This window comes from Oryx dammah, unplaced genomic scaffold (genome assembly GCF_014754425.2).
Source record: "Oryx dammah isolate SB20612 unplaced genomic scaffold, SCBI_Odam_1.1 HiC_scaffold_5, whole genome shotgun sequence".
Lineage (NCBI taxonomy): Eukaryota > Metazoa > Chordata > Mammalia > Artiodactyla > Bovidae > Oryx > Oryx dammah.
Window position 1 is genome coordinate 91,067,604 of NW_024070189.1, and position 27,312 is coordinate 91,094,915.

Consider the following 27,312-nt stretch of genomic DNA (forward strand, 5'->3'; position numbering starts at 1 on the left):
AGGGCCAGGGGCCTGGGGGCACCGGACTGAGCAGGGCAGGCCCTGCCCCCTGCCGGCCACCGCAGGGACAGGACAGGCTGGTGCTGGAGTCAGGGACCTGACCCCTACTCAGCGGGCATGGAAGGGGCGTTCCCGTGGGTGGAGCCACTTCCCCTCTTCAGGGAAGAGCTGAAAGAGGCTTGCACTCATGTCCACTTGCCAGGTGGGGAAACTGAGGATAGAGCAGGAAAGAACCAAGTGCTAGGTCTCGAAGCCCTGAGGCCGGCTGGTTCCATAGCAGGGGTGAGGGGTTATCTCCATCCTCTCTCAGAGACCCCCAAGTCCGGACCTGGGTACGTAGGCCTGGATGTGACTCCAAGTTGGCGCCTGGTTCCAGGTTGCATGTGGACACTGGTGCCCACTCTGGGGTGGTGTGCTGGGAAAGGGCCATGTCCATGAAGAGGGGCTCAGCGTGGCAGGTGGGGAGGCCGAGGGGGCAGGGCTGGGAGGGACCCCAGTGGCTATAAGGGGGTGTGGGGGCTGGGGTGTTAGCAAACAGTGGCAGCAAGGGCGGCCCAGCTGACAGCCATGGGGCTCCGTGCTCTGCTTCACACTCGAGTGAATTATTACCTGGGCTGGACACAGCATAAATACAAGGCTCCAAGTTCGGCTTTCAACCGTATCAGGCTCCGGGAGAGAAGGAAAGGGAAGGAGGGTTGGGGCAGACACTGGGGAGGGCCACTCCTGCCATCCCTGGACCCTTCGGGCTGCTCCTGCAGCGCCCAGACCCCCACCAGGACATGATCCTGCCCCGCAGGGTGGGCCCTGGAGAGCACTAATTTATGGCCCACTGAGGCGTGCTGGGACACGCAGGGCCTTCCTCTCTGGCTGCCAGGAAGAACTGAGCTGGTTGTGCAGAAAGCCCAGGACTGCGCCAGCATTCTGGGGCCGCCTGCATCACTGGGCCTGACAGGCGGCTGTGCGTGCAAGGCCCTGAGTCCTTCTCAAACTGCCGACGAGGGCCCCTGCCCTGCAGGCTCCCGGTGGCCTGTCACCCACCTGTCCCACCTGATGGGGACGGGGCTTGGGGGCCAGGCCGTCTGGGGCTCTCCGCTCCAGTGCCCAGGAATTTGGAAATGGGCCGTGCGTGGGGCCTGGGCGTGTTTTCCACATGCTGTTGGCTTTGGGGGAAGGCCCAGAGAGGGGCTGGCTTGTGAGCTGCAGGGGGGCCACAGGAAGGGCTGTGGGCTGTGGGGCCCAGTCCCCCCCAACCTCCCCACTGTCAGTCCCCAAGGAGGCCCGGCGACCTCTGCCTGACACCTGCTCCCACACTGGGGCCCAGCTGGCGCCGCGCCTGCCCCTCTGGGCACAGACCCAGACGCCTTATCTCCTGCCGCTTCCTCACTCCCTCCCACGTCCGCCCTGAGCCGCCCTGGCCTGTCCCCCAGCCTCTGTCACCTGGACAGGGCTTCATCCTGGAGAACGACAGAGGAGGAGAGACGCACACAAATATACACAGGATTTATTATTTTTAGACGAGTTTCAAACTGCCCGAGGTCCCAGGAGGCGGCAACAGGGCTCACACCTTGGGTTCTGCAAACACCTTCCAGTCCTCCAGCTGGCCCATCTTGACCAGTGCGGCCGTCAAGCCCATGTATGCACAGGCAGCGGCTCCGATCCCATAGCTGCGGGCTGCAGGGGTGGAAAGACTGGCATCAGACAGCATGCGGGGAGCGAGGCTCGCCTACGCCCCCCCTGAGCACCATCCGAGGATGGCCCTCCCTCCAAGCTCAGGTGGCCAGGGCTGGACCACATGCTGTTTAGGGACGAAGCCCCGGGGCCTCTGCCTTTGAAGGTGGGCGGCGGGAGTCCAGGCTTCCAGGCGTGGGGGCATGGGGGACTGAAGGCCGCTGGCAGGTCTCAGTCCTGGCCAAGTCTGCCTTGTGGTCTGTGGAGTGGAGAACGCAAGATGCCTGTGGCCTGAGAGGTGCCCTGGGAAGGGGGTTCTGCCTTCTGAGTGCCGGGCTCACATACCCGGTTGCAGGCTCAGGGGTGCAGGTCAAAGCCGGACCTCAGCCAAGGTCTCCCAGCAAAGGCCAGGAGGGCGTGGCACCCTCCCTCTCTTCCCTGCTGGAACCTTCCACAGACACTCCAGCCAGCAGGCTGGGGTGTTTATCTGCATGTGGCCTCCATTTCTCCCCTGGCCGGCCGCCCCCACCCGCCAGGCTATGGGAGGCGGGAAGAGCGGTGTCTGCTTCCTATTCTAGGCGGCTCTGCTGTACCAAGCTGGCCTGGGGCCTGGCCTCCCACAGGGGAGACATCCTCTTCTCCATGTGGGTGACCTCAGGCCACCTCATCTCCTTGGGGCCTCAGTGCCCCGTCTGGAAGGTGGGGTTGGTGACAGCTGCTTCCCTGTGGGGCTCTGGGTGCCAGCAGCTCCAAGCCAGCCCCGACTGCTCCCCTCGACGGGCAGTGACCCTGTGCTCTCTGACAAGACGCGGCAGAGGGAGAGAGACATAAGCAAGGCAGGTGGGGGCCCAGATGTACATAGCGCATTGGGATAGTGACTTCTGGGGGGAAGGGTGTTCTGGCAGAGGGCACAGCCATGCCAAGGCCTCGAGGTGCTGGAGGAACAGCGAGGAGGCTGTGGAGCTGCAGCAGAGAGAGCAGGCAGCGAGGGCAGGATGGGGGCAGAGCAAGTCCATGCAGGCCACGCCGAGCCATGGGGGCAGGAGGGTGTAGCGAGGAGGACGTGCAGTAGGTGCCTGAGCAGCGCTAAGCTAGCTGGTGGCTGAGACTCAGAGGCGCGGGGTCTCTTGCGGGCGCTGCCCTCTCCCCTGCCAGATGGACGTTCTGCACACCCATCCCTGATGGGCAGAGGGAGGAGGGTTGGCAGAAGTCAGGGGCGCGGGGCTCACTCACTGCGCGCTCCCAGGGTCAAGCCTCCGGCACAGCCTCCGATGAGGTAGTTGAGAGGGTCATCGGGCTTCTCGCGGACCTGGGCGCTAATGCAGGAGGTGAGGCCAAATATGGCTCCGATGGCGGCTGTGGGGGCAGGTGGGGCAGGAAGGGCCCCAGTCTGAGTCAGGGGTCCAGACCAGTGCCGGAAGGGCCCCTGAGGAGAAGCCCAGACATCATGCAGGTTTGCTCACCTGCGGTGAATGTGTACCGTCCTGTCCTCGCCACTCCCTCCAAGAAGGAGGTCGGGGTTTTGAGAGCAACGCTGTAGGCAGAGACAACGAGGCCTGCAGACAGAGAGGGACAGAAAGGCGGCCAGGCAAGTCAGCCCTGGGCCCTGGAGGGGGCAGGCCCCTCCCCAGTCCACAGCGCCGGCTCCTTGCATTCCCATGACAACCACCAAGGTGGCTTGGGCCAGGGTGGGCCAGGAAGCGGCTGTTACAGGGCTCACCTGGGGTCCCACAGTCGATGAGCTGGGATCTAACCTGGCTCTCCTGCTCCAAGGCCTGGGCTCACACCCCCCGTCATCCAGCCCACCCGACAGGGCACCAGCCCAGAACACGGCCCCCATTGAGGATGAGCCGGGGCCTTCGTGGCTAGACCAGCACCCCAGCCCTACTCCCCACTTCCAGCAAAGCTCTGTCCCTGCTGCAGGGCCCAGGGCTCCTGACGCCTCTTCTCGCCACTCCCAGACCTGACCCTCACCCCGGCTGGTTCAGCCTCACCACTCTGGTAAGCTCTTCTATCTCCACCGTTACCCCAGATGAGCTGCCCCTGATGTTGGTTTTTACATGTGAGGGCCCCTGGTGGGCAGCCAGGCCCGAGGTCCTACCCTGGGGCATGCTGAGCCAATGCCGACCCACTCCATGTGTCAGCCTCCTCAGCCAGACCCTCTTTGGCGGATGTAGACCTGGCTGGCTCCCCGTCACCACAACAGCCCAGTACAGGGCTCCCCACCCTCCAGCTGACCCCGCACCTCTCCTCTCCAGACAGACTCACAGTGAGGCCCAGCTGCCAGCACAGACCTCCTGGGGCCAGCCCGTCCCAGACAAAACAGAACCACCTCCTGCCAGGTGACAGGGCGCCCACCGCCCTCTCCCTCCTCAGGGCCTGATGGGCTCAGTCCCCTCTTGTTGCTTTGTCGGGGGGTGGGGGGGGCCCCTCAGACAAGCAGAGAGACTCCCCTGATGCCACCCACCTGGCAGAGCAGCCTGGAAGACCAGAGGATCTGCAGGCCAACCACCTTCACCGATGCGCCAGGGACGTGGGCCCTGCCCAGTCTCCAAGTCCCCAGCTTCTGCAGACCCAGCAGCTGGCGTGCTGCACTCCCCCACCATGACCTTCCCAGCTGAGCAGCAGCCCTCCAGCCCTGCTGAGGTTCAGCTCACAAGAGCTGTGGGGGATTTGTCACAGTGGACAGGGGCAGTAACCTTGGGAGCAACTCTGAGGAGGGCCAAGACGGCCGACCCACTTCCCAGACGGGGAAGCCGAGGCCCAGGGATGAGGGGAGAGGAGCCTCATATACAGAGGGCACCCGTACGCCAGGTGCCCACTTGGGGGCTGCCCAGGTCCAGTCCTTCCGCATCCCACGCTGAACCCTAGTGTCCCCGCACTCCTCAGGGGCTGAAGGCTGGGAAGGAGGGAGTGGGCCGGAGTCTGGGGCTCCCCCTGCCCGCACTGTCCCAGCAAGCCCCTTTCCTCAGTTATTCTCTCATACGAGGCCCCCACCCGCACCCCAGCTTGTAAAGACTTAATCAGAGCAGCTCCCCACCCTGTCTGGGACCTGGGGATGCATGATCTCTAGACGACTCTCTGAAGAGGAACCACAGACAAGGTTCAGTGATAGTCCCCAAACCGCAGTGAGTCCTGGGGGAGAACCTTATTGATCCCACCCCCACATGCCTGCTTTCCTTATAGCTCAGATAGTAAAGAATCTGCCTGCAATGCAGGAGATCTGGGTTCAATCCTTGGGTCAGGAAGATCCCCTGGAGAAGGAAATGGCAATCCACTCCAGTATTCTTGCCTGGAGAATCCCATGGACAGAGGAGCCTGGTGGGCTACGGTCCATGGGGTCACAGAGAGTCAGACATGACTAAATGACTAACACATACATACCACATGCCTGCGACCCTGGCCGAGGGACACCCAGTTGCCAGGCCATGCCGGGCATAGAACGCACCCCAGCATCTTATGAGCCCTCAGAAGTCCTTTAACTGGGAAGGGATGACCTGGAAGCCATTGGATTATCCCAAGGTCAAGGACTGTCCGTGCCTCCCCCACCAACAATCATTTAGTAGATGACATGCCAGCCACCTCCCCCAGCCCACTTAACTCCTCAGATGCTACAGCCACCACCACCCACCCCCTCAGCACTCGAGGGTCTCCACTGACTTGGCCCCTTCCACAGGTTCCTGTCACCCCCTCCAAAGGCCCCTCCTCAGCCCCTCTGCCAGCTCCTGGCTCCCCATCAGTCTTCTGAAGTGACTTCCAGACACTTCACATGAAAGAATGAACACACAGTCGTTCACTCATTCTCACATTCATTCACTCACTGTTACTGTGTACCTTCATTCATTCATTCGTAAAGCCATTCATTCATTCCTAGTTACTACCTCGCCTTCCTTCCCTCGCTCATTCCATCATCCAGTTACTGTGTGCTCTGTGCTGGGTTAGAGCCTGGCCCCCTGCCCTCAAAGGGGCTCACCATCCCAGAGAACTCCAGTGTGAATTCTCGCTGTAGAGTGCTGAGGGGAGGCAGGGGTGGAAGAAGGGAGGAGGGGTGGGAGGACAGAGGGCCATGTGTAGTTAGGTCCTGAGTGTGGAGTGGAGTTGGCTGGTGAGGCAATTCGGGCGGCAAAATGAGTGTCACAGGCACACAGCAACGCCCTTGAAGACCCACAAGCCCCCTTGCGGGGCTCCTGGAAATCAGTGACAGCCCCCCAAATCCGAGTCTCTCCATGACCACAAGACATAATGCCTCTGTCAAAAGTTTCCACCTGCAACCTCTCAAACACCCTCCAACAAGCTCCTCCGGACTCCATTCAAGCAGACGCCACAAACACCCAGCACCCAGGAATTTTGACTACCCCAGTGATCAGCTTGTCACAGATACCACAACCTCCCAGGGCCCAGGAACCCTGCTAGCTCCCCCGCCTCTCCCCGCAACGTCTACCTCACACCAGAGGTCCCCATGGCCGGCTCAGACACTTCAACGAAGACCACGTACCCACTCCGCGAGATTCTCAGCCCTCATGGGACCCTCTCGGACCCTATGATCTCTCTGCGCCCTCTGCGTTAGTCCCCACAAAGTCTATCTAGTATGAGAGCCCCCCCGGCGTCCCAAGGCCACCCCACATACCCCGACGACGACTACTGCCATCCCGCGAGGTCCGCAGCCCCTCCAGGATGCCCTCGGGCAGTCCCCGAGGGGATCTGACGGCCTCCCTGCGCCCTATACCCTGGGGACCCGGCCAGTGCTCACCAGCGGCACCACCGATACTGGTGGCGGCGTAGGTCTTGCGGTGGCACTCGGTGCCTTCGGGGATGTCCCAGTACTGGTGAAGAAGCGTCTTAGCCATGACGGCACAGCCCTGGTCCTGCACTTTACCACCCGGCAGCTCCTGCGGCCAAGGACGGACGCCGCTGACTCTCGCGAGACTTCCTGGGCGGCGCGCGCAGCCTCTAGTGGGGGCGGGACAGCAACAAGTGAGCAACTTTATTGAGCGCCTCCTACTTGAACACGGGTTGCGCTCAAGTCCTGGAGTTGGGATGGGAGTAAAGGAAGAGCACGTGCACTACTGGCCGATTTCTGAAGGGGGAAACTGACCAGGATCAGTGAAGGCAGTTGTCGTTATTTTAGGTCAGAAGATCCTGGGTCAAGAATAGTGTGACCCCGAGAGGTAGGACCTAACTAGGAGCGGTACTATCAAAGGTACTAAGCCTATCCACATGCAGAGAGGAGACCGCGGAACCAAACTCTGCTGGAGCGAGACGTCATTATGGGGCGGGAACACGGAGGGATGTGGCCACTCCTAGAGCCAGTATCTGTGGGGAGGCGTGGTCACGCCCGATGGCCAGTTTTAAGCCTAGTTAACCGCGTGCTACTATTTGGGGGCGTGGTCAGGCACAGAATTACTGTTCAGTAGCTAACTTGTGTCCGACTTTTTGCCACCCCATGGACTGTAGCACGCCAGGCTACCCTGTCCTCCACTATCTCCCGGAGTTTGTTCAGATTCATGTCCTCTGTCGCCCCCTTCTTCTCCTGCCCTCTATCTTTCCCAGCATCAGGGTCTTTTCCAATGAGTCGGTTCTTCGCATCAGGTAGCCAAATATTGGAGCTTCAGCTTCGGCGTCAGTCCTTCCAATGACTCAGGCTCAGGGGCTTAACGAGAAAGTGTCCACTCCCAGTGCTTGGATTCTTAGCAGGACGGGGTCTGTGCCCGGTTTGTAGTCCAACCCCTGGGCGGGATGAAGAATGACCATCCACGGGGTGTTGGTCCAGAATCCCAAACATAACCTGAAGGGGACTGGACCAATCAAGAGTTGTACAATTGCCTAAGGGGCGTGAACGGCCAATGAGAGAAGCGTAACGGGTTCCAGGGGGCGTGGTCAGACTTGTGGGGCCCGACCAATTTGACGCGTTAGATTCTGAGGAGGGCGGGGCCTGCCTCGAGAGAATGACCTATCCTGTTGCCAGAGCCTGAGCTGGCCACCGGACGACAAGGCCAACTTGGTTTGTTAAGACCTTGGCCAATCTTAGTCGGGGCTCAGGGGAGGAGTTTCCAGTTGCCGGAACCAGTGAGGGCGTTCGAGTTTGAGTACTAGACCCAGCCCTGGAGGGCGGAGCCTAGCGGTGAACCCGGCCAATCACGCCGAAGTCTTGAACCGACCCTCGGAGGTGTGGCCCTCAGGGGGCGTGTCCAGGGCCTGTTCCGGGCCGCCCGTGGGCGTGGCCAGGCCTGGTACTCTGCAGGGGCCATGTCAGCGCCACCGCCCCTGCAAATCCGCGAGGCTAACGCACACCTGGCTGCCGTTCACCGGCGCGCGGCGGAACTGGAGGCGCGGCTGGAGGCAGCCGAGTGCACGGTGCGCGCCCAGGCCGAGCGCCTGGCGCGCCACGACCAGCAACTGAGTGCCGCTTTAGACGATCTGGGACGCGCCAAAGACCGGTGAATCTTGGGACCCGGCAGGTGGACTTCTCGGAGGAGTTGGGCAGAGGCAGATCCGAGATAGGAAGGGAATACTAGTAGGGGAGACGTGGAGCTGGACTACTGGTGGGACTGGAAAAACAAACACAAAAATACATGAATCATCACTATATAAAGTTGAGAGATGTCACTTGGGTGTGGCTATCTAACTTAACAGGGTCCATTTTACCACTAGGCAAAACTGGCTGGTCCTGAGTGGTACAGGGACCACCAGCAGCATGAGGTAGGTATTGGAGCCATGGCAGGTTCTTGGGAGGATGGGATTATATCGGCAGTTTTGAAGAGTCTTTCTAGCTGAGGATTCAAAGGGATGAGACCAGCGCCCAGGGAAGAAAGTGTTTCTGAGGACCCGGTGGGAAACAATTCAGAGCTGGTTGGACTTGTTACTTCATCTTTACTGAGCACTCTACCACGTGCCAGGCCCTGTGCTGGTCATTAGGGCACATCAGTAAGACCTGTACAGCCCTGCCCTCAAGCACACTGTTTGGCAGTTACAACACAGGGTGATTGGGATGTGTGTGTATGATGGCTGGGGAAGGAAGTGGCAACCCACTCCAGTATTCACCCTGCTCACAGTATCCTTGTGTATGATGGAGGGCAACAGGGCTCTAGGAGGGCCCAGAGGGAAGGCTTCTTGGAGGAGGAAGCATCTAAGCTGAACAGCAAATAGGAAAAGATGGAGGGGACAAGGGAACTGATAGCGGGTGAATGAGGGAGTGTGTTAGTTGCTGAGGTTGCCATTATAGAATACCACAGACTGGTGTCTTAAACAATATCAAATGAGTCCTCACAGTTCTGGAGGCTGGGAAGTTCAAAATCAAGGCGGTGATTCAGTTCTGAGTGTCCTCTTCTGGGCTTGCCAACAGTCATCTTCTCACTTTGTCCTCACAAAGCACACACACACACACACACACACACACACACACACACACAGAGCAAGCTGTGGTATCTCTTCTTAAAAGGAAACCCTTCATTACATCAATGTAAACTTTCCTTACCTCTCAAGGCCCCCTTCTCCAAATACTATCACTGCGTAGGGATTCAATCTATGAATCTGGGGATGGAGGTTGGGAGCAGGGGGAAGAGAACCTCTGGTGGCCGGGTACCATAATGGTTCCGTCTTGCCTTCCTGCCAGTGAGATTGCCGCCCTCCAGGAGCAGCTGCTGACCTCCGAGGCTGCTGTTCAGAGTCTGCAGGCTGCCGTGCGCCAGAGGGACAAGCTCATCGGGCAGTTGCAGCCCCGGGCTGAGCTGCTGCAGGATCTCTGCCGCCGCCGGCTGCCCCTGGCTGGGCTGCTGGCCACCCTGGCAGAGGCCGAGCGCCTGGGGCCCCTGCCGGCCAGTGACTCACTCCCTGGTAGGCCCAGCTCACCCCTTGCCAACAGTACTGGGGAGGAAGAGGACAGCGACCAGCTCGAGCCCGCAGTGTTTGGGACCACTGTGTGAGTCCCAGAGAGCAGGTTCTGGAATGGCGAAAGAGGACTCCAGTGGGAACTTCTACTGCCTGGGTATCCTCAGGGTTAACATATTCCAGAGAGGACCCCTTGGAAGAGCCATAATCCTCAGCATCAGAACCTGTTAAAAAGGCATAGGTTTCATATGGGTGGCCTGCAGGCCAAATGCAGATGAACTCAGCCAGGTTTTCTTGCTTTTTTTCTTTTAAAAAGCAAAACTTTGAGTCAATCACCCTTGTTGGAGAACTGGTCGTGCTTACACACGAATCTGGATCTCTGGCTTTGGGCTGGGCTGTACCTGCCTGGATCTGAGTCCAGGACACCCTCTTTAGCGAGGGCAAGTTTCCATTCACCCCCTTATCTCTCAAGGCTGGATGTCTGGCCCCTGAAACATCTGAGTTAGAGACCTCTCTTTTGCTGGTGGAGGTGGATGGCATCAAGTGCCACGTGATTTGAGTCTCTCCCTCTTTTCTCCCCTGCCCCGGTTTTTGTTCCTCCGGAAGTACTCTTCATCCTAAAGCCTTATTCTTCATCTCAGTCCAGAATTGTGAACCTCAAGCCTCAGGCCATTTTGCATTGGTTATACTTAGATATTTTCCCCCCTAATTCTATCCTCCTCTCAACCCAGGAAGGAGTGTGCAGGTGGGATGTGCCAAGATGCTGGCAACCAGGCTTCACTGCCCAGGCAAACTCAGGCATCCCGTACCCTTCTCTTCATAGCATCCTGCCTTGGGGTCTTTACACTAGCTGTTTCCTCTGCCTAGAATGCTCTTCCCCCAGATGCCACATGCCTGGCTCCTGCTCACTCAGGTCTTTGCTCAAACGTCACCTCCTCTGAGAGGGCTTCCATGATTGCCTTATCAGAAGTCATTGTTCCCCATTCCACCCCCGCTCATTGCCCCATTTTAATTCCTTTATGTAACTTTTTATCATTGGAGTGGAAGCTCCATGAGGGCAGGTTTTTGTTTTCTGTCTCCAGTGCCTGGCACACGCTGGGACCCAGCACATCTGATGAGGCCCCCGGCAGCTTTCCTTTCGTAGCACCAGCTGGCTCCTTTTTCTAATCCTCTGAGACTCTATTTTTTCACTCCTTATTTGTATGCTGCCCTTGTTGGCCAGAGACATTTGAGGCACTTTGCTTTTTTTTATCAGAACAGGGAGCAATGTGCCTTTCTCTGCCCAGCCCAAGTGCCTGGCCTGGGACTATGGCAGCCGTTTCCTGCCTCCCGACTCAGGGAACCCCCACCCCAGGAACCACTGCGGGGCACAGCCCCTTTCAGCCCGGAAAGCTCAGCGTCTGTCCTCTGCCCTGCAGAGGGTGCCGCCTGGCATCGCACAGTGACCCCCTCAGTGTGTAACAATGGCCCAGTTTTCTCCTCTGGACGAATAAGGGGGGTGCTGTTTGTACAAGGGGAAGGCAGGCTAGGGCCTGTCTACGCTCAAGAATAAACCAAATGATTTCATGGCACCACTGGTCCCTCCTCCTTTCTTCCTACTTCCTCCCCTTCCTGCTGGAGAGGTGGCTGTTGTGCTGCTCCTGGGTCCAGGGTGGGGCCCCACTGGGTGGGAGCTTGTGCCAAGCACTCCACATATACAGCTCTGTCTCTTAAGCCACCTATGCACACAGGCATTGCCCCATTTTATAGCTATGCAAAGTGAAGCTCAGAGAAGTAAAGTGAAAGGGCCTCTGGGTTTGGAGGGCCCTTGCCACTTCCAATTTTTTTAAAGTAAAGTTAATTAAAAAAAAACACAACCATTTATTTGGCTGTGTCAGCTTAGTTGTGGCACGTGGGTTCTTTGTGGTGACACAGAAGCTTAGTTGCCCCATAGCATGTGGGATCTTAGTTCCCCAACTAGGGACTGAACCTGTGTCCCCTGCACTGGAAGGCAGATTCTTAACCACTGGACCAACCAGGGAAGTCCCCCCAATTTTTTATTGTTGAGATTCTGATTCTCTCAGAGATGCGGAGATGCCCAAACAGAGCTACAATAATTGTGATTACATTTTACATTTCTTTATAGAAAAAACCCCTGACGTTTATAATCCTCATGAAAGCACACGATGGAGCTATTTCTTTGTGCCTACACAGAGAATGTTGGACTGCATGCAGCAAGTCACGAGAATTTCTGCAGCAGAATGTCACTGCAGTTTCTTATAACAATCGATGGTGTTGCATCCGCTGTGGTGTGAATCACAGTGACAGGTTGCTTGTGATCCACAGCTTTGCTTCAGTCGGGAGCAGCAACTTCGGACAATACCATTGTGCTGTGTGCAACTCCCAAGCTTTGAAAAGCCTCTGATGATCTCTGGGTCTCTGTGGGTGGGCAGGGGTTCCCCAAACAGGGGCCTGCATTTTAAGTCCTGTAAAATCCATTATCATCTTCGATCTTAGCCTGCTGATATGAGGCTCAGTTGGCCAGATGTCTGGTCTGATGGCAGGCCTTCTCTGCCGGTGGTCTTGGTTCCTCTTGGATTACGGAAGTCAGGGGCCCAGGGGTCCTTCTCTGGCCAGATAAGCGGCTTGTCATGAGCAAGCCCACCAAGTGATGTCTGAGAACCGGAAACCAACCCCCAAAAGATCCATGTTGACAAAAGTACCACGACTGGCCACAATTAACTACTGAGAATTGCTTCGTCCAACTCAACATTGATGTTTACACGACTGGCTGCGTCTCAGCTCAGCTAGCACTCGTCTGAGCAGCTCCTGTTGGATGTGGGCCTGGGCCATCTCGAGTCTTTAAACTTGAATTCCTCAGCAGCTTCAGCTGCAGCCCTGTGGAAAGGGGCTGGGGGCTGGTGAAGCCCAGAGAGGGGAGGGGTCGCATAGGAATTGGGCCTGGCCTCCCCTCATCTGGGACACTGGTCCCTGCAGGGCTGTGACCAAAGCGCCCCTCCCGCACTCCCCCCATCCTCCTACTAGCCTGGGTCTGGCTCTCTCCCAGGGCTGGGAGAGAGCAGGCGGACAGTGGTTGGGCAGTGCTGACAGCAACAGTGCCGGCCTGTCCTCCTTGGCCTTCTATACGGCCCCGCAGGGCTGTGCTTGTGGCCACAAGGCCCTGGCACAGGGAGAGTTACAGCGGGGCCCCTCCTGGTCTCCAGGGCCCTGTCCCCTAGCAACAGCCCTGCCTGGCAGGACGCACTGCCAGCGCTGGGCAGAACGGGCAGGAGGCAGGCAGAGAGGCCACCCGGACTCCAGGACAGATCAAGGCAGCCAGTCCGTAGCCTGGTGGCTGAGCAGGAGCCCCTCCTCCCAGATCTCTAGCCCGTCCAGCCACCCAGAGAGCCCGGAGCCAGCATGGATGCTGTGGACACCACCATGGAGAAGCTCCGAGCCCAGTGCCTGTCCCGAGGGGCCTCGGGCATCCAGGGTGTGGCCAGGTGAGCTTTCCTCTCACATCTTCCTGACCCCCAGTCCCACGGATCTTTTCGAACCCCACACCCCTGCCCCCCAGATTTTTTCGCCGCCTGGACCGGGATGGGAGCCGCTCCCTGGATGTGGGGGAGCTCCAGCGGGGCTTGGCTGAGCTGGGGCTGGTGCTGGACGCAGCTGAGACGGAGGGCGTGTGCAGGCACTGGGACCGTGATGGCAGCGGGACGTTGGACCTGGAGGAGTTCCTGCGAGCGCTGCGGGTGAGCTGGGGGTGCAGCAGTGTCCCTTCCTCCCATTGGGGTGCCGCACTCTCCCGGGCTCGTCTGTCAGTGTGGAGACCAAGGGGAGCCTCTGCGCCTCCTACCCCCCGGTCACCACCACACCCTCCCCAGCCCCCCATGTCCCAGGCCCGGGAGGCGGTAGTTGCAGCTGCGTTCGCCAAGCTGGACCGCAGTGGTGATGGCGTGGTGACCGTGGACGATCTCCGGGGGGTATACAGCGGCCGCACTCACCCAAAGGTGCGGAGCGGGGAGTGGACTGAAGAGCAGGTGCTCCGCCACTTCCTGGACAACTTCGACTCCTCCGAGAAGGACGGGCAGGTGGGTGCATGCATACCCCGGTCCCTCGCCCACACCTCTGGACCCCCAACCACCTGTCTGCCCCCAGGTCACGCTGGCTGAGTTCCAGGACTACTACAGCGGTGTGAGCGCTTCCATGGATACGGATGAGGAGTTTGTGGCCATGATGACCAGCGCCTGGCGGCTGTGAGCCGCACACCCTCATGCACCCTGGAGCCATGGCCTCTCATCTGGGCTTGGAGCTGAGCAGCCCTGGGGTGGGGGTGGGGAGGAGTGTGGCAGGTCGGAGGCCACAGAACCGGCTGGACCAGGTCTCCAAGTGTACTGCTTGGCCACCAGTTCCCCTAATGGGTCACTGGCTCAGGACCCCAGAAAGAAAGGCCCCTTGCCCACATCGTGCTAACCCCAAACCTCCTCCCATCCCTGCTCAGTGAACCCTGCCTACCAGCACCCCTCCCCCTCCCTGTGGGTCCCTGGGAAGCCAGGCAGCACCTGGTGGGGAAGCAGACAGTTCTTGTGTGAAGCCAGCCACTGCGAGTCTCGGAAGGCAGCCATTCTGGGTCACCTGCCCAGGTGTGCAGTGTGGGGCAGAGGCCACCACCCTGTGGGCAGGCCAGGCTGCTTCCTGGTCAGGTTGTCCGGCTTCCTGAGGCCCCTGGGGCATGCAGGAGGCCAGTGTTTTAGTTAAAAGTTTTAATGTAGTTCCCAAATACATTTCATATGACAATCTTACATAAATGTTCCAAAACACGTGGGCATTATCTGGTTTTTACTTGTCACTAGTTGACTAAGGCTTAAAGCAGAGAAGTGTGACCGGATCTGCTGGGGGGGCCTTTGGTGATGTCCCATGGCTCAGGCACGGCTGCAGGGCCACCCTGGGGTGCGGGTGGCGTGGCTCAGACGGCCCCCTCCTCACCCTGTCAGGGCGGGCGGGAGGTTTCCTGTGAACCCCTGGAGCCTCCTCTGTGAGCCCCGATGTGGGGGAGGCAGCGCCCAGCTGCTCTTGGCCACACTCCGGGGTGGGCAAGCAGAGGGCGCGCTCCTGTGTGTGCTGAGAGCACGGATTCTGCCTGCTGTCTGAAACCGCTCTGCCTGCTGGCCCCTCCTCGAAGGCCCCACCAGGGTTGCCCTCTCAGAGGCCCCCAGCCCTCGACAGTCCTGGGGGGCAGAGACGCCAGGGCCTGGTGAGGGAAGAGCGGCCAAGAGCAGGAAGCAGGCTTGCACCTGGGTACCCGAGGCTGGGTGACCCATGTCACGGGCACAGACAGGAGGATGGAGCCCCCCCGACCCCACATCCAGTGACCCTTTTCTAGACAAGATCTCCAGGCCCAGGGCCCAATCTGTCCAAACCCCACGACTCGGCCTGGAGGAATCCCAGGTGGGGAACCCATGGGGCTGGCTCTCGAGCAGTCGAGTGCCCCCAGCATGGGGGCTGGGATCACAGGGGGAACCAGGGTGCAGCCCACAACGCAGCCACGCCTGCTCCACACACAGAAGTGCCTTGCTCAACTTAGGAAACCAACACAAAGCCTTGGGGGGAGAAAAGATCTAAAAATAAAACCCCCAAGTCAGAACGTGGGGGCGGGAGGTAAAGATGGTGGTAACAGACGGTCCAGCAGGCCCAGTGTTACACTGCGAGGTGGCCTGGCGGCCTGGGCAGGCGGCAGGGGAAGCCGGCGGCACAGGGAGGGCGGGTGAAGAAACGAGGTGTCCCAGTCCCAGTGAGAAGCCGTGACAAGTCTTAATGTGCCATTTCAATTCAAGGTGGGGAGGGAAGAAATGTTCTTTTTCGTTTTGCTCATCAATATGATGAGGTTCGTGTCCCAAACCACATTCAGGCAGTTCCCGAGTCTGCTTCTGAACGGGACGTGCGGATCCAGACTGTGGCCAACCCAGCGGGGAGTGTGGTTCCCGAGCCCCGTGCCTCGATGCTGCCGGGGGAGGGGCGGGTGGGCAGACAGACGGACAAAGCAGCAGGCTCGCGGCGGCTGGCTCCTGGCGCTATGTGCTCCCGGCCGTCTGCCCATTGCCTTCATCGCCGGCGCCTGTGGGAAGCAGTGGCCTTGCCGTCAGGTCCCTGCCTGGGACAGCCCCAACCCGGGCCACCCTGGGACACCCGACTCACCGCCTGTGGGGGCCCCCGACGGGGTCAGCACATCGTCGTCATCACTGTCATCCTCGTTGGACGGGGCGGTCCCAGGCTCAGGGGCTGGTGCCTTGGCCTCCTGCTCCTGCTCCACGCGGCTACGCAGGGCCAGGATGCGGTGGTGCAGGGCCGCATACAGCTGGCCTGTGTCCTTGGAGCTGGCCTGGGGGCAGAGGGGAGGGCCAGGTGACTAGGCCTCTCAGGGAGACCCCTCCTCAGTCAACGAAGCCCCCAGGCCAGGACTCGGAGTGGGGTGCCCGACCTCCCTCCTCAACAAACCCTGGGGGCAGCAAACAGAAGCTCCTGCAGGTGCAGGTCTTGCCCTCCCGACCCTGGAGGCCTCTCGCTCTCCCTGGCCAGGCCCCCGTGAAGGGCGCCCAGTGCTGGACGTGGAGCTGCCCGCTTGTGTCTGGCAGCCACCTGGCCTCTACCCGGGGCTGCTCACCGAGATCAGGAAGACCTTCACGCCCTGGTCCTCAGTGTCCATGGCCGTGATGCGGATGCTCTTCTCGCTGGCCTTGTCCATCTGCATTTGGGCCCATAGCTTGGTGTTGAGGATCAGTCGCAGGCTGCCCTGGGTCCGCATCACTGCAACCAGTGAGGACGTCAGTCCTGCCCGCCCCCGCCCCCTACCCCAGGAAAAGACACACCTGCAGGAAAGTCAACATCCCAGGGAGAAATCCCACGACAGCTTCCCACCAGCCCGTCTGCCGAGCACCAGCCCTGGCACCCCTGCCACTGAGGTGCGTGCAGTGGGTGGAGGTGGTGCCTGGACGGGCTTCCTAGGAAAGGGGCTAGTTAGGGGGCATGCTGCATGAGGGTGGGCTGCACACTGGCGACATGCCACATGAAGCTGACACCCCCTGACCGTCGCCACCCACAGGCCAAGGTCCAGCTCCCGTCCCGTGAGGAGGAGCTGAACACTGGGAGGAAATGCTGGGGCTGACTGCTGCTCAGAGCATCCCTCAGGAAATGGCTGAGGGCAGCACGCAGTGGAGAGAACCTGGGACAGACCCTTCCCTCCGGAAACACAGGTGAGACCTGAGTTCCACCCACAGCCAGCCCAAGGCCAATGTCATCCTGCTTGACCTGTCCCGGCCTACCCTCCCGTCTATGCCCCAACCTTGAAAACCTGGAGCAGGTTAGATGTGGTCACCCCAACCCAAGTGCCCCCACCCCACCCCCCAAGGTGAGTTCTGAAGGAAGGTCTGTCTATGCCAAGGGTCAAAGGCTGTGTGGGGTGAAAGGAGGGCATGGCCAGAAAGGACCTCAACAAGGAGGGGAGGGCATGGCTGCAAGGAAGCTGACCACAGGCTGATGACCAGGGGATAAGCCACGACCTGGGGTCTTGAAATCCTGTGCCCTCTCTGCCCCCTGCTTGCACATTTCCATTAGAAAAATTGGAAAAGAAACAAAGAGATGTCTACGGGCAGGGGTGCAAAGACCTGTGCCCGAACAGGAGGGCCATTTCCATCTCTGTTCCAGTTCTGAGCCCAAGCACATAAAACACTGTTGAAAGGACACGGTGTGAGCTACACCTGCGCCAGGGATCGACATTTCTGTAAAGGCCAGATGACAACTTTTAATTTGGGAGGATAACTTACAAAAAAAAAAAAAAAGATGAGTACACGTCTCACACATATGCAAACACACTCACATACATACTTTTTGTAACAATCATACTTCCAGGAATAAAATTCATGTAAAAAATAGTACCAGAAACATTATTTATGAGTCAAGAAAAATTAGGAACCCAAATGTCCATCAAAAGGGAAATGGCTAAAATATATTCAGTCAGTGGAATATTAATGTGGAAGTTTTTCAAGAACTTTTTAAGTCATGTTTTAAGGCAAATGGAACAACACAGGAACATGCTCACTAAAGAGAGTGAGGGTAAGAGGGTAAGACAGAATCGCCCCACTTCCTTAAAAAAGGGCCACAGAGCAGGAATGGATCTACCCAAATGTTCTCAGCAGGGATTTCCCTTTTTCATAAAGAGATTTTAGCTGATGTTTGATTTGTTTTCCCACCATAAACCAACTGGCACTTTTATTATCGAAAAATAAGTTCAAAAACTACTGAATCCTTTTATCTATTTTCAGAGTCAGAAAGAGAATCAGAGAAGGACTGGCAGTGGGAGCCTCTGGGCTGGGTGGGATGGGTCCCCCAGGTTGAGGGCTGGCCATGGACACACGTCAGGGGCCCGAATCCCCCAGACCCCCCACAGGAACCTGGCCACAGCTCACCTAGTCGGGACTGCAACGTCCCGTCGTCAGTTGACGCCATGTCGTTGAGTCTGAGCAACCCCCGGCCTCTCTCCACCCACGACTGCGAGGTCTTGTCAAAGACAAACAGCTTACATTGGATCTGCAACACAAGGCGAACGTGCATGAACCACCAGGTTCCACAAACTATGGCCCGGGGGACACATCTGGCCCTTGGCCACTTTTCTGTCCTGCTTTCAAGCTAAAATGGATTTTACATTTTCAGAAGAGTATTAAAAAAAATCACTATGGAAATGCAAATCAAAACCACAATGTGGGGGACCTCTCTGGCGGTCCTATGGTTAAGAATCTGTCTTCCAGTACAGGGGACACGGGTTCACCCCTGCTCGGGGAACTAAGATCCTACATGTTTTAGGGCAGCTAAGACCTGACATAGCCAAGTAAATAAAAAGATAAAAACTCCACAATGTGATACCACTTCACACTCACTAGGATGGCTGTAACCAAAGGACAGATGGAAACAGGTGCTGGAGGATGTGGAGAAAGCAGAACCCTCACACTCTGCTGATGGAAATGGAAACTGGTGCAGCCACTGTGGAAAACTGTCCTTTAAAGCGTTAAACACGGACTTATCACACGGCCCAGAAATCCCACTTGTAAGTATCTACCCAAGAAGAGTGAAGCAGGTGTGCACTGAGAAACCTGTACACGAGTGTTCATGCTGCTGCTGCTGCTAAGTCGCTTCAGTCGTGTCCGACTCTGTGCGACCCCATAGATGGCAGGCCATCAGGCTCCACCATTCCTGGGATTCTCAAGGCAAGAACACTGGAGTGGGTTGCCATTTCCTTCTCCAATGCGTGAAAGTGAAAAGTGAAAGTGAAGGTGCTCAGTCGTGTCCGACTCTTAGCGACCCCATGGACTGCAGCCTACCAGGCTCCTCAACCCATGGGATTTTCCAGGCAAGAGTACTGGAGTGGGGTGCCATTGCCTTCTCCGTGAGTGTTCATGGGTTATCATTAATTCCCCCAAAGTGGAAACAAAGCAGGTGTCCACCAACAGGAGAAGGGATGAGCAAACGTGGTCCATCTGTACAGTGGACAGTCACTCAGTCATGAAGAATGAGGGTCTGACACATGTCCCAACAGGGACGAACCCTGAGAACATGCTGCTCAGTGAGAGAGACCAGACCCCAGAGACAACATAGCATGAGTCTGCTGACATGAAATGCCCGGAACAGGCACATCCAGAGAGAGAGAGAGGATTTGTGGTCGCCAGGGGCTGGCGGAGAGGGGGATGGAGAAATCACTGCTGAAGGGCAATGGGCATAAGGCTTCTTTTTGGGGGCAAAAATGTTCTAAAGTAGTGATGACATTTGTACAACTTTCTGAATGTGCTAAAAATCACTGAACTGTACACTTTAAAAAAGGTGAATTTCATAGCATGTGCACTGTATCTCAACAAAGCTGTTTTATGTTTAAAAAAGTGCAACAGAGACCATAAGTGACCCTTTACAGAAAGAAGTCCGTAGATCTTTATAAGTCAACATCTCTTGATAGTAAAATGAATCTGTGAGTAGGGATAAGCAGTACCACAGAAAACTCCCCAAAGCCACATGTACGTGGTTTACAGACACACATTCGGTACGTGTGGAAAGACCAAGGGCAGATGGAGCCCTACTGCCCTGGACCTGCCTCCCCAGAAAGGGAGGACCGTGGGGACGTGGCAGGAGGGCCGTGAAGTCTGGGCTAAGAGGAGGACACAGCACACTGGGGCAAGACGGTCACAGCTGCTAAGCGGGCGGCAGGAAGAAGTGTCTGTTTCAGGTCTGTAATTTGTCTTGAGACAGACCCTGTGGCTCCAGCACCCGGCACAAGCAGGTGGGCACTCACCTGCAGCACGTTGCTCTCGGCCTCCTCCCCGGTGATGACCTCCACCTTCTCCAGCAGGCACTTCCGCGCCGTAGCCTTGGTGTAGGCGGCTGCCGACTCAGCCAAGGACTCTGCAATGTGATTAGCTAAACGCCATTGACTATTGACGTGGCTGGGGGGATGGTGTACCTCATGGGACACCCCAAGAGGGCCGGTGCCTCTGGGAGCCACACCCTGGCCTACAGGGGACCCTGCTAACGCACCCTGTGACTCTGCCAGGAGCGGCCAGCACAGCTCCGGTTCCCACTCTCCTGGCTCCGGGGAGAACAGAAGATAGTGAGACCTCTGAGGGTGCTGAAGAGCACCCCCTCAGCCGCCTCGGTCAGGGACAGACACCTCACCCCATTCTGGGTCACCAGGCAGTGCCTGGGCCTGGCTATCCTGAGCTGGCCAAGCCCCCTTCTGCTAACTGGATGCCTGTACTCATGGCTGGGGTTCACAGTGTCCCCGGCCACCCTCCGGGACAGGACCAAGGCCTACCTTTCTCGGGGGTGGCCTCCTGGGACGAGGACTCGGATCCGGACTCTGCGGCTGTGTTTTCTCTGTTGGCATCTGAGCTGAGTTCATTTAACTTGGGTGGGCTCTGTGGGGAGTGAAGGTATACAGAAGAAGGTGGGTATGTGGGGAGGTGGTCCCAGTGGGCTTACTGCTGCAGACAGGAGGCCCCTCTGCTGGCAGGTGGCTCTCGGCACGTTCTCTTCTGGGCAGAGGGTTTCTCTCAGCCAGCTTCCCTCTTGGAGCCTGGGGACCTGCCCAGCCCCAGCCCCTCTCCACTCAGCACTTGCTGAGCATCCTCAGATGACACCCTAGACATAGGCCTGCCCTGGATGTTGTACGTGAACTGCCTCTGGAGCCTCTGTGGCATCACCAGGAGGCAGGGGCCACTGACCACAGGCCACCTGGTCACCTTGGTCTGTGAGGCAGTTCTTTGACTACTTCATTGTAATCGAAAAAGGACACTACTGATACTCAAGAAAAGCAGCAGGGAGTTCCTCAGCATAATCAACACAGAGACCAAGGTGCCCAGAGTCAGGTGAGCCCCCACCAGCACCTGAGCCACCCTCACAAATGGACACAACGGGGGTGGGAATGTGTGGTTGGGGGAATAAAAGAAAAAAATAAGGAAGCACGTAACAATTCTAGAAGCCCATCCTGGGCCAGAAGACGACCCGAGGTAAGTGTTATGGGTGCAGGGGACACTGTGGGGGCCTGAGGGTGCCACCCCCCGCCAACTCCGTGCTATGGCCTCAGTCGGGGTGGGGCCACCCTCCCCTGGCGTCAGAGATGGCTCGTGGTGGTCCCACTAGCACACAGCTGAGGGCTCTGGCCACCAGCTGCCCCACCTGCCCTGAGATGAGCAATGACAGAAGTGCAACCCAGGCTCCCGCAGACCCTCCCTGGGCCGCCAGATCTGTCCCTCCTGTCCCCGCACACTGTTTAGGCTGAGTCTGAGTTGGGTCTTCTTTCTCTTACTCGGCAAAAGAAAGCACTCTAATGTCACAGCAGGCACACCCCATGTGCCCGTGACCTGCGGGTGGCTCTGGAAGTCTCTGGGCCCCAAGGATCGTCTCCACGGGGTCACTCACCAGCACGCGCTCACTCATGTTCTGGCCAAACACGAATTTGCTGCTGGTGGCGTCGGCACTGTTGGTTGCATTCTCTAAGCTGCAAAGGAGACGCACTCTGAGTGAGTGTGGGGCGTCAGGGACACAGGGCCAGCGGTGTGCACGCCCGCACACACAATACGCACGGCTGGAGCAGAAAGCAGCTGAGGCCCCGCAAGGCCAAGTGGGCCGAAATGCCTCGCCAGGGACAGGCCCCGACAGGCTCTGGGTTGGGCCCCACCAGGAGGCAAACAGGAACCCTTGGCTCCAATTGCCTGGCACCAACTGCTTAGTCACTCTGTGACACACCGGATGCCCATCTTCCCAGCCCCCGGAGGAGGGCACCATCACAGAGAGGCTGAGTGCAGGGGCCATCTGCCCACTCCCCGAAAACATGCCCCTGAGACCTGCTGCAGCTTTCTGGGCCCCTCCCCCGGCCCCACACCAAGGAAGTGACACCTCCTACCAGGCTGCGGGTGGGTGACAAAGAACAGCCCTCAGGGAGCGCTCGGCAAATGGCCGCTGCCACGGCCGTCACACTTCATCCGGGTTAAGACATTATAGGCTGCACGCGCTTCCCAATGTGGGAAACACTGAGGTGCATAAAACATGTCTTAAAACAACTGATGTGCTCCACTAACTGGGGGCCAGGCTGCCGAACAGCAGGTCACTGCTCCCGCCAGGCCTCTTGGAGGCTGGCGTCTGCACGGTGCCTGCCCTGCTGGCCCAACTCCCAGGCAGAGTGTGCCTTCCTCCCCAGACACCCCAGCAGCCAGGCTGTGGGCAAATGTCCCTGCCAGCAGCGCCAACAGGGAGCCCAGATCCAGCACCTGGTGACGGAGGCCACTCCCAGGATGGGCTGGACAACCCCACGGGACTGCAGTCCTGCCTCAGCTGTCCACTGCAGTGCCCCCCACCCCCCAACCAAGTAGGGAAGGAGGGCTGGAGGTGACTGGAGTTTGGCTGCCTGGGTCCCCCACCCTCCTGAGGAAGGACTGGGCTGGTCCAGAGACAGTGGGTGACTGCGGGTCCCCCTGAGGCAAAGGCTTCCCCGAGCAAGGCTAGGCCCCAGCCCGAGGTGCACACCTGGAGCTGATGTACTGAAGGAAGTAGTTGGTCGCAGCTGGCGTCTCTGAACTGGGGTGTCCGGCGTTCTCCATGTCTGCCACTTCAGTGTTCTCATTGATCAACTGGGAAATGAGGGAAAACACTGCTCAGGGGACGGCATGTTCAGGGCCTCAGCAGCTCAGCCCATCTGCACAGGCCCTGCGCCGACACACAGCTCCATCTACATGCATGCGTCCTGGGGGTTACAGTTAAGATGTAAAAACAGTCCATGCTAGGAAGCCTTTTCTCCTCCGTTTAAAAACACACACTCAGGCTGGCAACCTGTTGGCATTTTCCACCAACGCTTCTGCACCAAGAGATTACAGATCATGTACAAATAAGGGGTTCATCATAAACAGCAGCCTCATTTCTCGAGGCTTCTTTTATGCCAACTGTCGTGCTGCCCTGGTTAAACACATTCGCCAATGCAATTCTCCTGGGAACACTGTGAGGTGGGTGTTAGAGACTGTGTTCTGAGAGAGGAAGCAGAGGCTCAGAGGGGTTAAGAAACCACACCTTCAAATCACTCTCCATGCAGAAGCCAGGATGTGGCCCTGAGACCCAGGGGCCTCCATGAGACGCTGCCCCACCCCAATCTCAAGGCAGTATGGAAGACTCGACCTGAAGGCCCAGGTCTCTCTTTTCCTCCTTCCTGCTCCAGAAAGGGAGCGGCTGCCAAGGGACTCGTTATTTTGCTGAAAGCTGTGCAACATCAACACCTACTTCTGTGTCTCTGGGGGCATCCGTGCTTCTGTTGGACAGCGGGCACCAAAGAAGGAAGCAGCTAGTGTGGCTGGACACCTTCCCTGCACCCCAGACTCTGGTCTCCTCACTTCAGGGCTCCCCACCCTCCACATCACTGACCCCGCACCTAGCTGGGTCCCTGAGTGGGGAGAGGGCATCCTGGGCACTGCAGTGTGTTGGTCAGTGTCTCTGGCCTCCACCTACTCAGCATCAGTGCACCTACCCTCCAGTTGTGACAATGACTGGTGTCCCCAGACCCAGCCTCCAGGAGCTCCTGCCTGATGAGCTGATGCACGTGGTGCAGAGAGACCTTCTGCACCCAGGGCTGGGACAGGTCTCCCAGAGGGCCAGAGAGCGGGGTCCCCAACTGAGAGCCCCTGCCATGGCCACAAGCTCCCTACCCCCAACTCAAAGCTCCCAGAGCAGACCAACACAGCTGGGGGCAGCCAGGAAGCTCAGAGCCTGCTGCCTTCTGGGGAGAGAACAAAGCATCGTCCCAGCTGTCCTACTTGAAAACAAATGGCGGCAGCTTTCACTGGGGGTGATGTAGCCCCCGGGGTCAGCACTCATGGGAATGCTTCCTGTGGTCACCACTGGCAGGGAAAGGCATCCAGAGGGCGGGGCTGGGGAACACCCTCAGTGCCCAGGACACGCCTCCCGGAAGAAAGAAGGATCCAGTCTAAACACTGGCAGTGCTGAGAACTCTTCAGTAAGGATAAGAATCTCTGGAGATGCTGAAAGCATCAGACACTAACATCTGCTCGTTCCTTTGCCGTAAAAACATCAGCTGTCAGGGCTCAGTCACCTCCCTGATCTTGTTCCTGGAGCATGAGGGAGCTGGCCGCTGGGAGCCCTGCCGAGCTCCAAAATTGGGGGTGGGGGTGGCACGTGGCCAGCAGTGCAGCAGGGTACCACCCTGGACACGGCCCCGCTCCCCAACTCTGGGAAAATGAAGCTGGGGGAGGCATAAGCAGGTTGCTTCACTAGTCCCCAGCTCACCGGGCTCTCCAACCACCTACCTTCACTCTGTCCCTCAAGTTCTGCCCAAACACGAATGCCTGCTGGGCCCCCTGCTCTTTCTTCTCACAGTTCTCCTCCTCGGAAGCATTGCTAGACTCATTTCTCTGGGACTTCTCCTGGTTAAAACAAGCAAACAGGATAGCTGAGAAGCAGGAACATCGTAGCCCTAGGAAGCGAGACGAGTTGTCTCATGCCCCTACATCTGCTCAGTATGAATCCTGTGGTGCAGGCCCTTGGGTGGGGGTTGCTGGGGAGACCACCTAGGATGGGGCAAGCTCTGGGCAGTGCCCTTGTCACTGGGGATGCTGGTGAAGGATGGTGGGGAGTAGGATGGGTGGGCTGGGGTCACTTCTGGGTTTTCCTCAAGCTGACTGCCCTGGAGACCCCGGCCACCAGTTTCTGAGAAGCTGTAGGCTGTGGGAACGATTCCTCTTCCAATTCTGCCGACTGTGGCTCAGGGGGGCTCAGGGATGTATGAAGACTGAATTGCACATGTTCATTTTCCCCATTTGAGCCTCAACATCCGGTGGGGGTGGGGAGCGTGGGCGGGGAGGTGGAGAAGCCCAGGCAGCACTGTATCTGCCCAAATGGATGGAGTGGAAATAAACACACGGGTGCAAGCGGTCTCTGCACATGGACCCTCGGGTTATGTGTGACTGCAGCTCGGGTTTCAGGTCTGACTTGCCAACCACAAATGCAGGCTCTTCATTAAATGTCTCGTATTTTCCAGCTGCTGTGAAATGCTACAGGAAAACACATCTGGCCTATAGAATCCCACAGCTCGTCTTCTCTTCTAAAGAACGATTTCTGAGCCAACTCCCAGGCACACTTCTGCCACCAGAAGCAGAGCGTGTGTACAAATCCCTAGGAGCTGCTTGTCTGTGCGAGAGGGTGAGGAGACAGCTCTCCATGGAGAGATGCAGGCCCCCTCAGTGGCACAGCCCTGCTCGTGGCCCATGTCTCTCAGAACCAAGCATGGGGTCCTGGCAGCCTGGTGATTTGGCCAGTCAGCTGTGGTTACCCAAGGATCCCTCCGGGCGAATCAGGCAGCCTGAGTACAGGCCAGCTTGGACACGGCCCAAAGTGGCCCACAGCCCACGTGCTCAGCTATATCCCGAGAGGCCTTGCATGTGGCACGCTCCCTGCCCCATCGAGGACAGACCTCAAGTGCTGGCGCCTCATCAGATGGACTTCTCCGGGCTGGGTTGTCAGGCAAGGCTGATGTTGCTGCCTCTGTGCAGTCTGCTGGGATGCTGACCCCGTTGGTGCCACTGCTCGGGACTGTGGGAAAAAAAGACGGAGGGCATCTCAGAGGTTGGACCACCTCTACTGCCCCCTCCTACCACTGGGGCCCAACAGTGAACTCTTTTTTTCAAAGGAGAGGATCTGGGACTTCCTTGGGGGGGTCCGGTGGTTAGGACCCTGTTCTTCCATTGTTGGGGGCCCGGGTTTGATTCCCAGTTGGGGAACTCAGATCCCACACGCTACAGAATACAGCGAGAAAATTGAAAAGATAACCATGCTTAAAGAAAAATGATATGGAATTAATACTGAAAATCACAAATTCTTAGGTTAGAAAAACCCAAATACCAAACGAAAACCTCACAAAACTGAGACTCTATTATTGTTAATTCTACAAAGAACCCTATGAATTTTCAGTTTATTTAGACATACTACTAATAAGGAGGAAAAAAGAGAATGTATTTGGGGAATAGTTATAAATTTTATAAAACTAGTTTTACTAATAAAGTGTTTTTTCTATGCACTCCTCTCCTGGTGGCTCAGACGTTAAAGAATTTACCTGCAATGCAGGACACGTGGGTTTGATCCCTGGGTCGGGAAGACCCCCCGGAAGAGGGCATGGCAACCCACTCTAGTATTCTTGGCTAGAGAATCTCATGGACAAAGGAGCCTGGCGGGCTACAGTCCATGGGGTCGTTAAGAGTCAGACACAATTGAGTGACTAACATTTCACTTTTCCCTTTTAAGTAGTTGCAACTGTGTGACTTGCACAACTTCAAATCTGGCTTTGTTCAGTGTTAGACCAAACAATTTTCCATGTAATTAAAACTCTTCATAAATACCAACTGCTTCTCCCAGGTGGGTTGTAGCACTGTTCCCGATGAGGAGTTCTTAAATTGCAGGGAAAGATTAAGAAGAAAAGCCCATCGTGATTAAAAAATTACAGATCAACTGCAAACCACACTTGGTATGTGGATATAACGGAAACATGGTTTAGGAGTTACATCTCGAGGTTGGGGAGTGAGGTTAGACTACCTCTAATCAGGTCACTCCTCCACGATTGGAGATGCACAGGGCTGAGCTGCGCACCCAGGGTGGGACCTGGCTCTTGGGAGCCTTGGCACCGCAGCAAGGAACAGTGATTGTACCCTCTGTGCAAGCCTGGCTCCGGGGCTGTGACTCACCTGTCTGTGAGAGCGCCTTTGGCTGCGGGGCCTGTAATACCGCCGGGCGAAGCACGCTGCGCTGCTGCTCCTTGGGCTTTTGGCTCGGCAGACCTGGTGACACAGGCTGGTTTGCCCTGGTCCCTCCGACCCCATGGGCAGAAGTGTCCCCCATCCCCACGCTCAGGCACTTACAGAAGTACCCCCAGTGCCCCATGTGATGTCCCTCCTAGGCTGGGCTTTACAGGAAGTACAGTAAAGCAAGAAAATTCAAGCTATTTTCTTTACAGTTAGACACACACATTCCAGCTATTCTTTTTATACGTGGTTCAATAAAACACCCCATGAAACAGATCTTGCCTGTAGATTAATCCAGGGAGTATGGTAATACTACAGGGGAGCCAAAGGACAGCTGGTCTTGTGGGTCAAGGGCAGATGGTGAGGGGAAAGCAGTGAAGGCATGGTTGACCTCTCAGAGTTTAGGACTCCACAACAGGTCATGTAAAGGTACCCCTTACATGTGCTTCTCAAAATGTCACGTTGAGAAGATCCCTCTGCCAAACACGGGGCAAGGACCACAGGAACG

At 57.5% G+C, this 27,312-nt stretch overlaps 4 protein-coding genes across 8 annotated transcripts in view; 2 read left to right on the top strand and 2 right to left on the bottom strand.

Moving 5' to 3' along the window:
* Positions 1-1,483: 1,483 nt before the first annotated feature.
* NDUFA11 (NADH:ubiquinone oxidoreductase subunit A11) lies at positions 1,484-6,606 on the bottom strand. The gene is made up of 4 exons (XM_040242063.1): positions 6,419-6,606; positions 3,132-3,224; positions 2,902-3,024; positions 1,484-1,671 (listed from the first exon to the last, which is right to left on the bottom strand). Exons 1-4 carry the CDS (start codon positions 6,513-6,515, stop codon positions 1,559-1,561), a joined length of 426 nt encoding a protein of 141 aa, XP_040097997.1. The 5' UTR covers positions 6,516-6,606; the 3' UTR covers positions 1,484-1,558.
* A 1,271-nt stretch (positions 6,607-7,877) lies between these two features.
* On the top strand, positions 7,878-11,066 carry VMAC (vimentin type intermediate filament associated coiled-coil protein). The gene is made up of 2 exons (XM_040242089.1): positions 7,878-8,105; positions 9,281-11,066. The coding sequence occupies exons 1-2, from the start codon at positions 7,915-7,917 to the stop codon at positions 9,588-9,590; spliced, it is 501 nt and encodes a 166-aa protein (XP_040098023.1). The 5' UTR covers positions 7,878-7,914; the 3' UTR covers positions 9,591-11,066.
* Positions 11,067-11,940: 874 nt separating this feature from the next.
* Positions 11,941-14,297, top strand: CAPS (calcyphosine). Of its 2 annotated transcripts, none has more exons than XM_040242087.1 (4): positions 11,941-12,977; positions 13,052-13,229; positions 13,362-13,568; positions 13,636-14,297. In XM_040242087.1, the coding sequence occupies exons 1-4, from the start codon at positions 12,895-12,897 to the stop codon at positions 13,735-13,737; spliced, it is 570 nt and encodes a 189-aa protein (XP_040098021.1). In that variant the 5' UTR covers positions 11,941-12,894; the 3' UTR covers positions 13,738-14,297. The 2 variants fall into 2 exon arrangements, with proteins under 2 accessions (XP_040098021.1, XP_040098022.1); XM_040242088.1 differs by having other exon boundaries at positions 13,169-13,229.
* Positions 14,226-27,312, bottom strand: part of RANBP3 (RAN binding protein 3) — a 50,935-nt gene continuing 37,848 nt past the window's right edge. For all 4 annotated transcript variants that reach the window (XM_040242072.1, XM_040242074.1, XM_040242073.1 and 1 more), the window contains 11 exons: positions 26,748-26,840; positions 25,484-25,602; positions 24,321-24,437; positions 22,537-22,640; positions 21,433-21,511; positions 20,327-20,429; positions 19,808-19,917; positions 17,940-18,060; positions 16,139-16,281; positions 15,673-15,856; positions 14,226-15,592 (listed from right to left, as the gene is read on the bottom strand). In XM_040242072.1, coding sequence (XP_040098006.1) covers positions 15,549-15,592; positions 15,673-15,856; positions 16,139-16,281; positions 17,940-18,060; positions 19,808-19,917; positions 20,327-20,429; positions 21,433-21,511; positions 22,537-22,640; positions 24,321-24,437; positions 25,484-25,602; positions 26,748-26,840 — 1,217 coding nt within the window. In that variant the 3' untranslated portion in view covers positions 14,226-15,548. The remainder of the gene's footprint in view (positions 15,593-15,672; positions 15,857-16,138; positions 16,282-17,939; positions 18,061-19,807; positions 19,918-20,326; positions 20,430-21,432; positions 21,512-22,536; positions 22,641-24,320; positions 24,438-25,483; positions 25,603-26,747; positions 26,841-27,312) is intronic.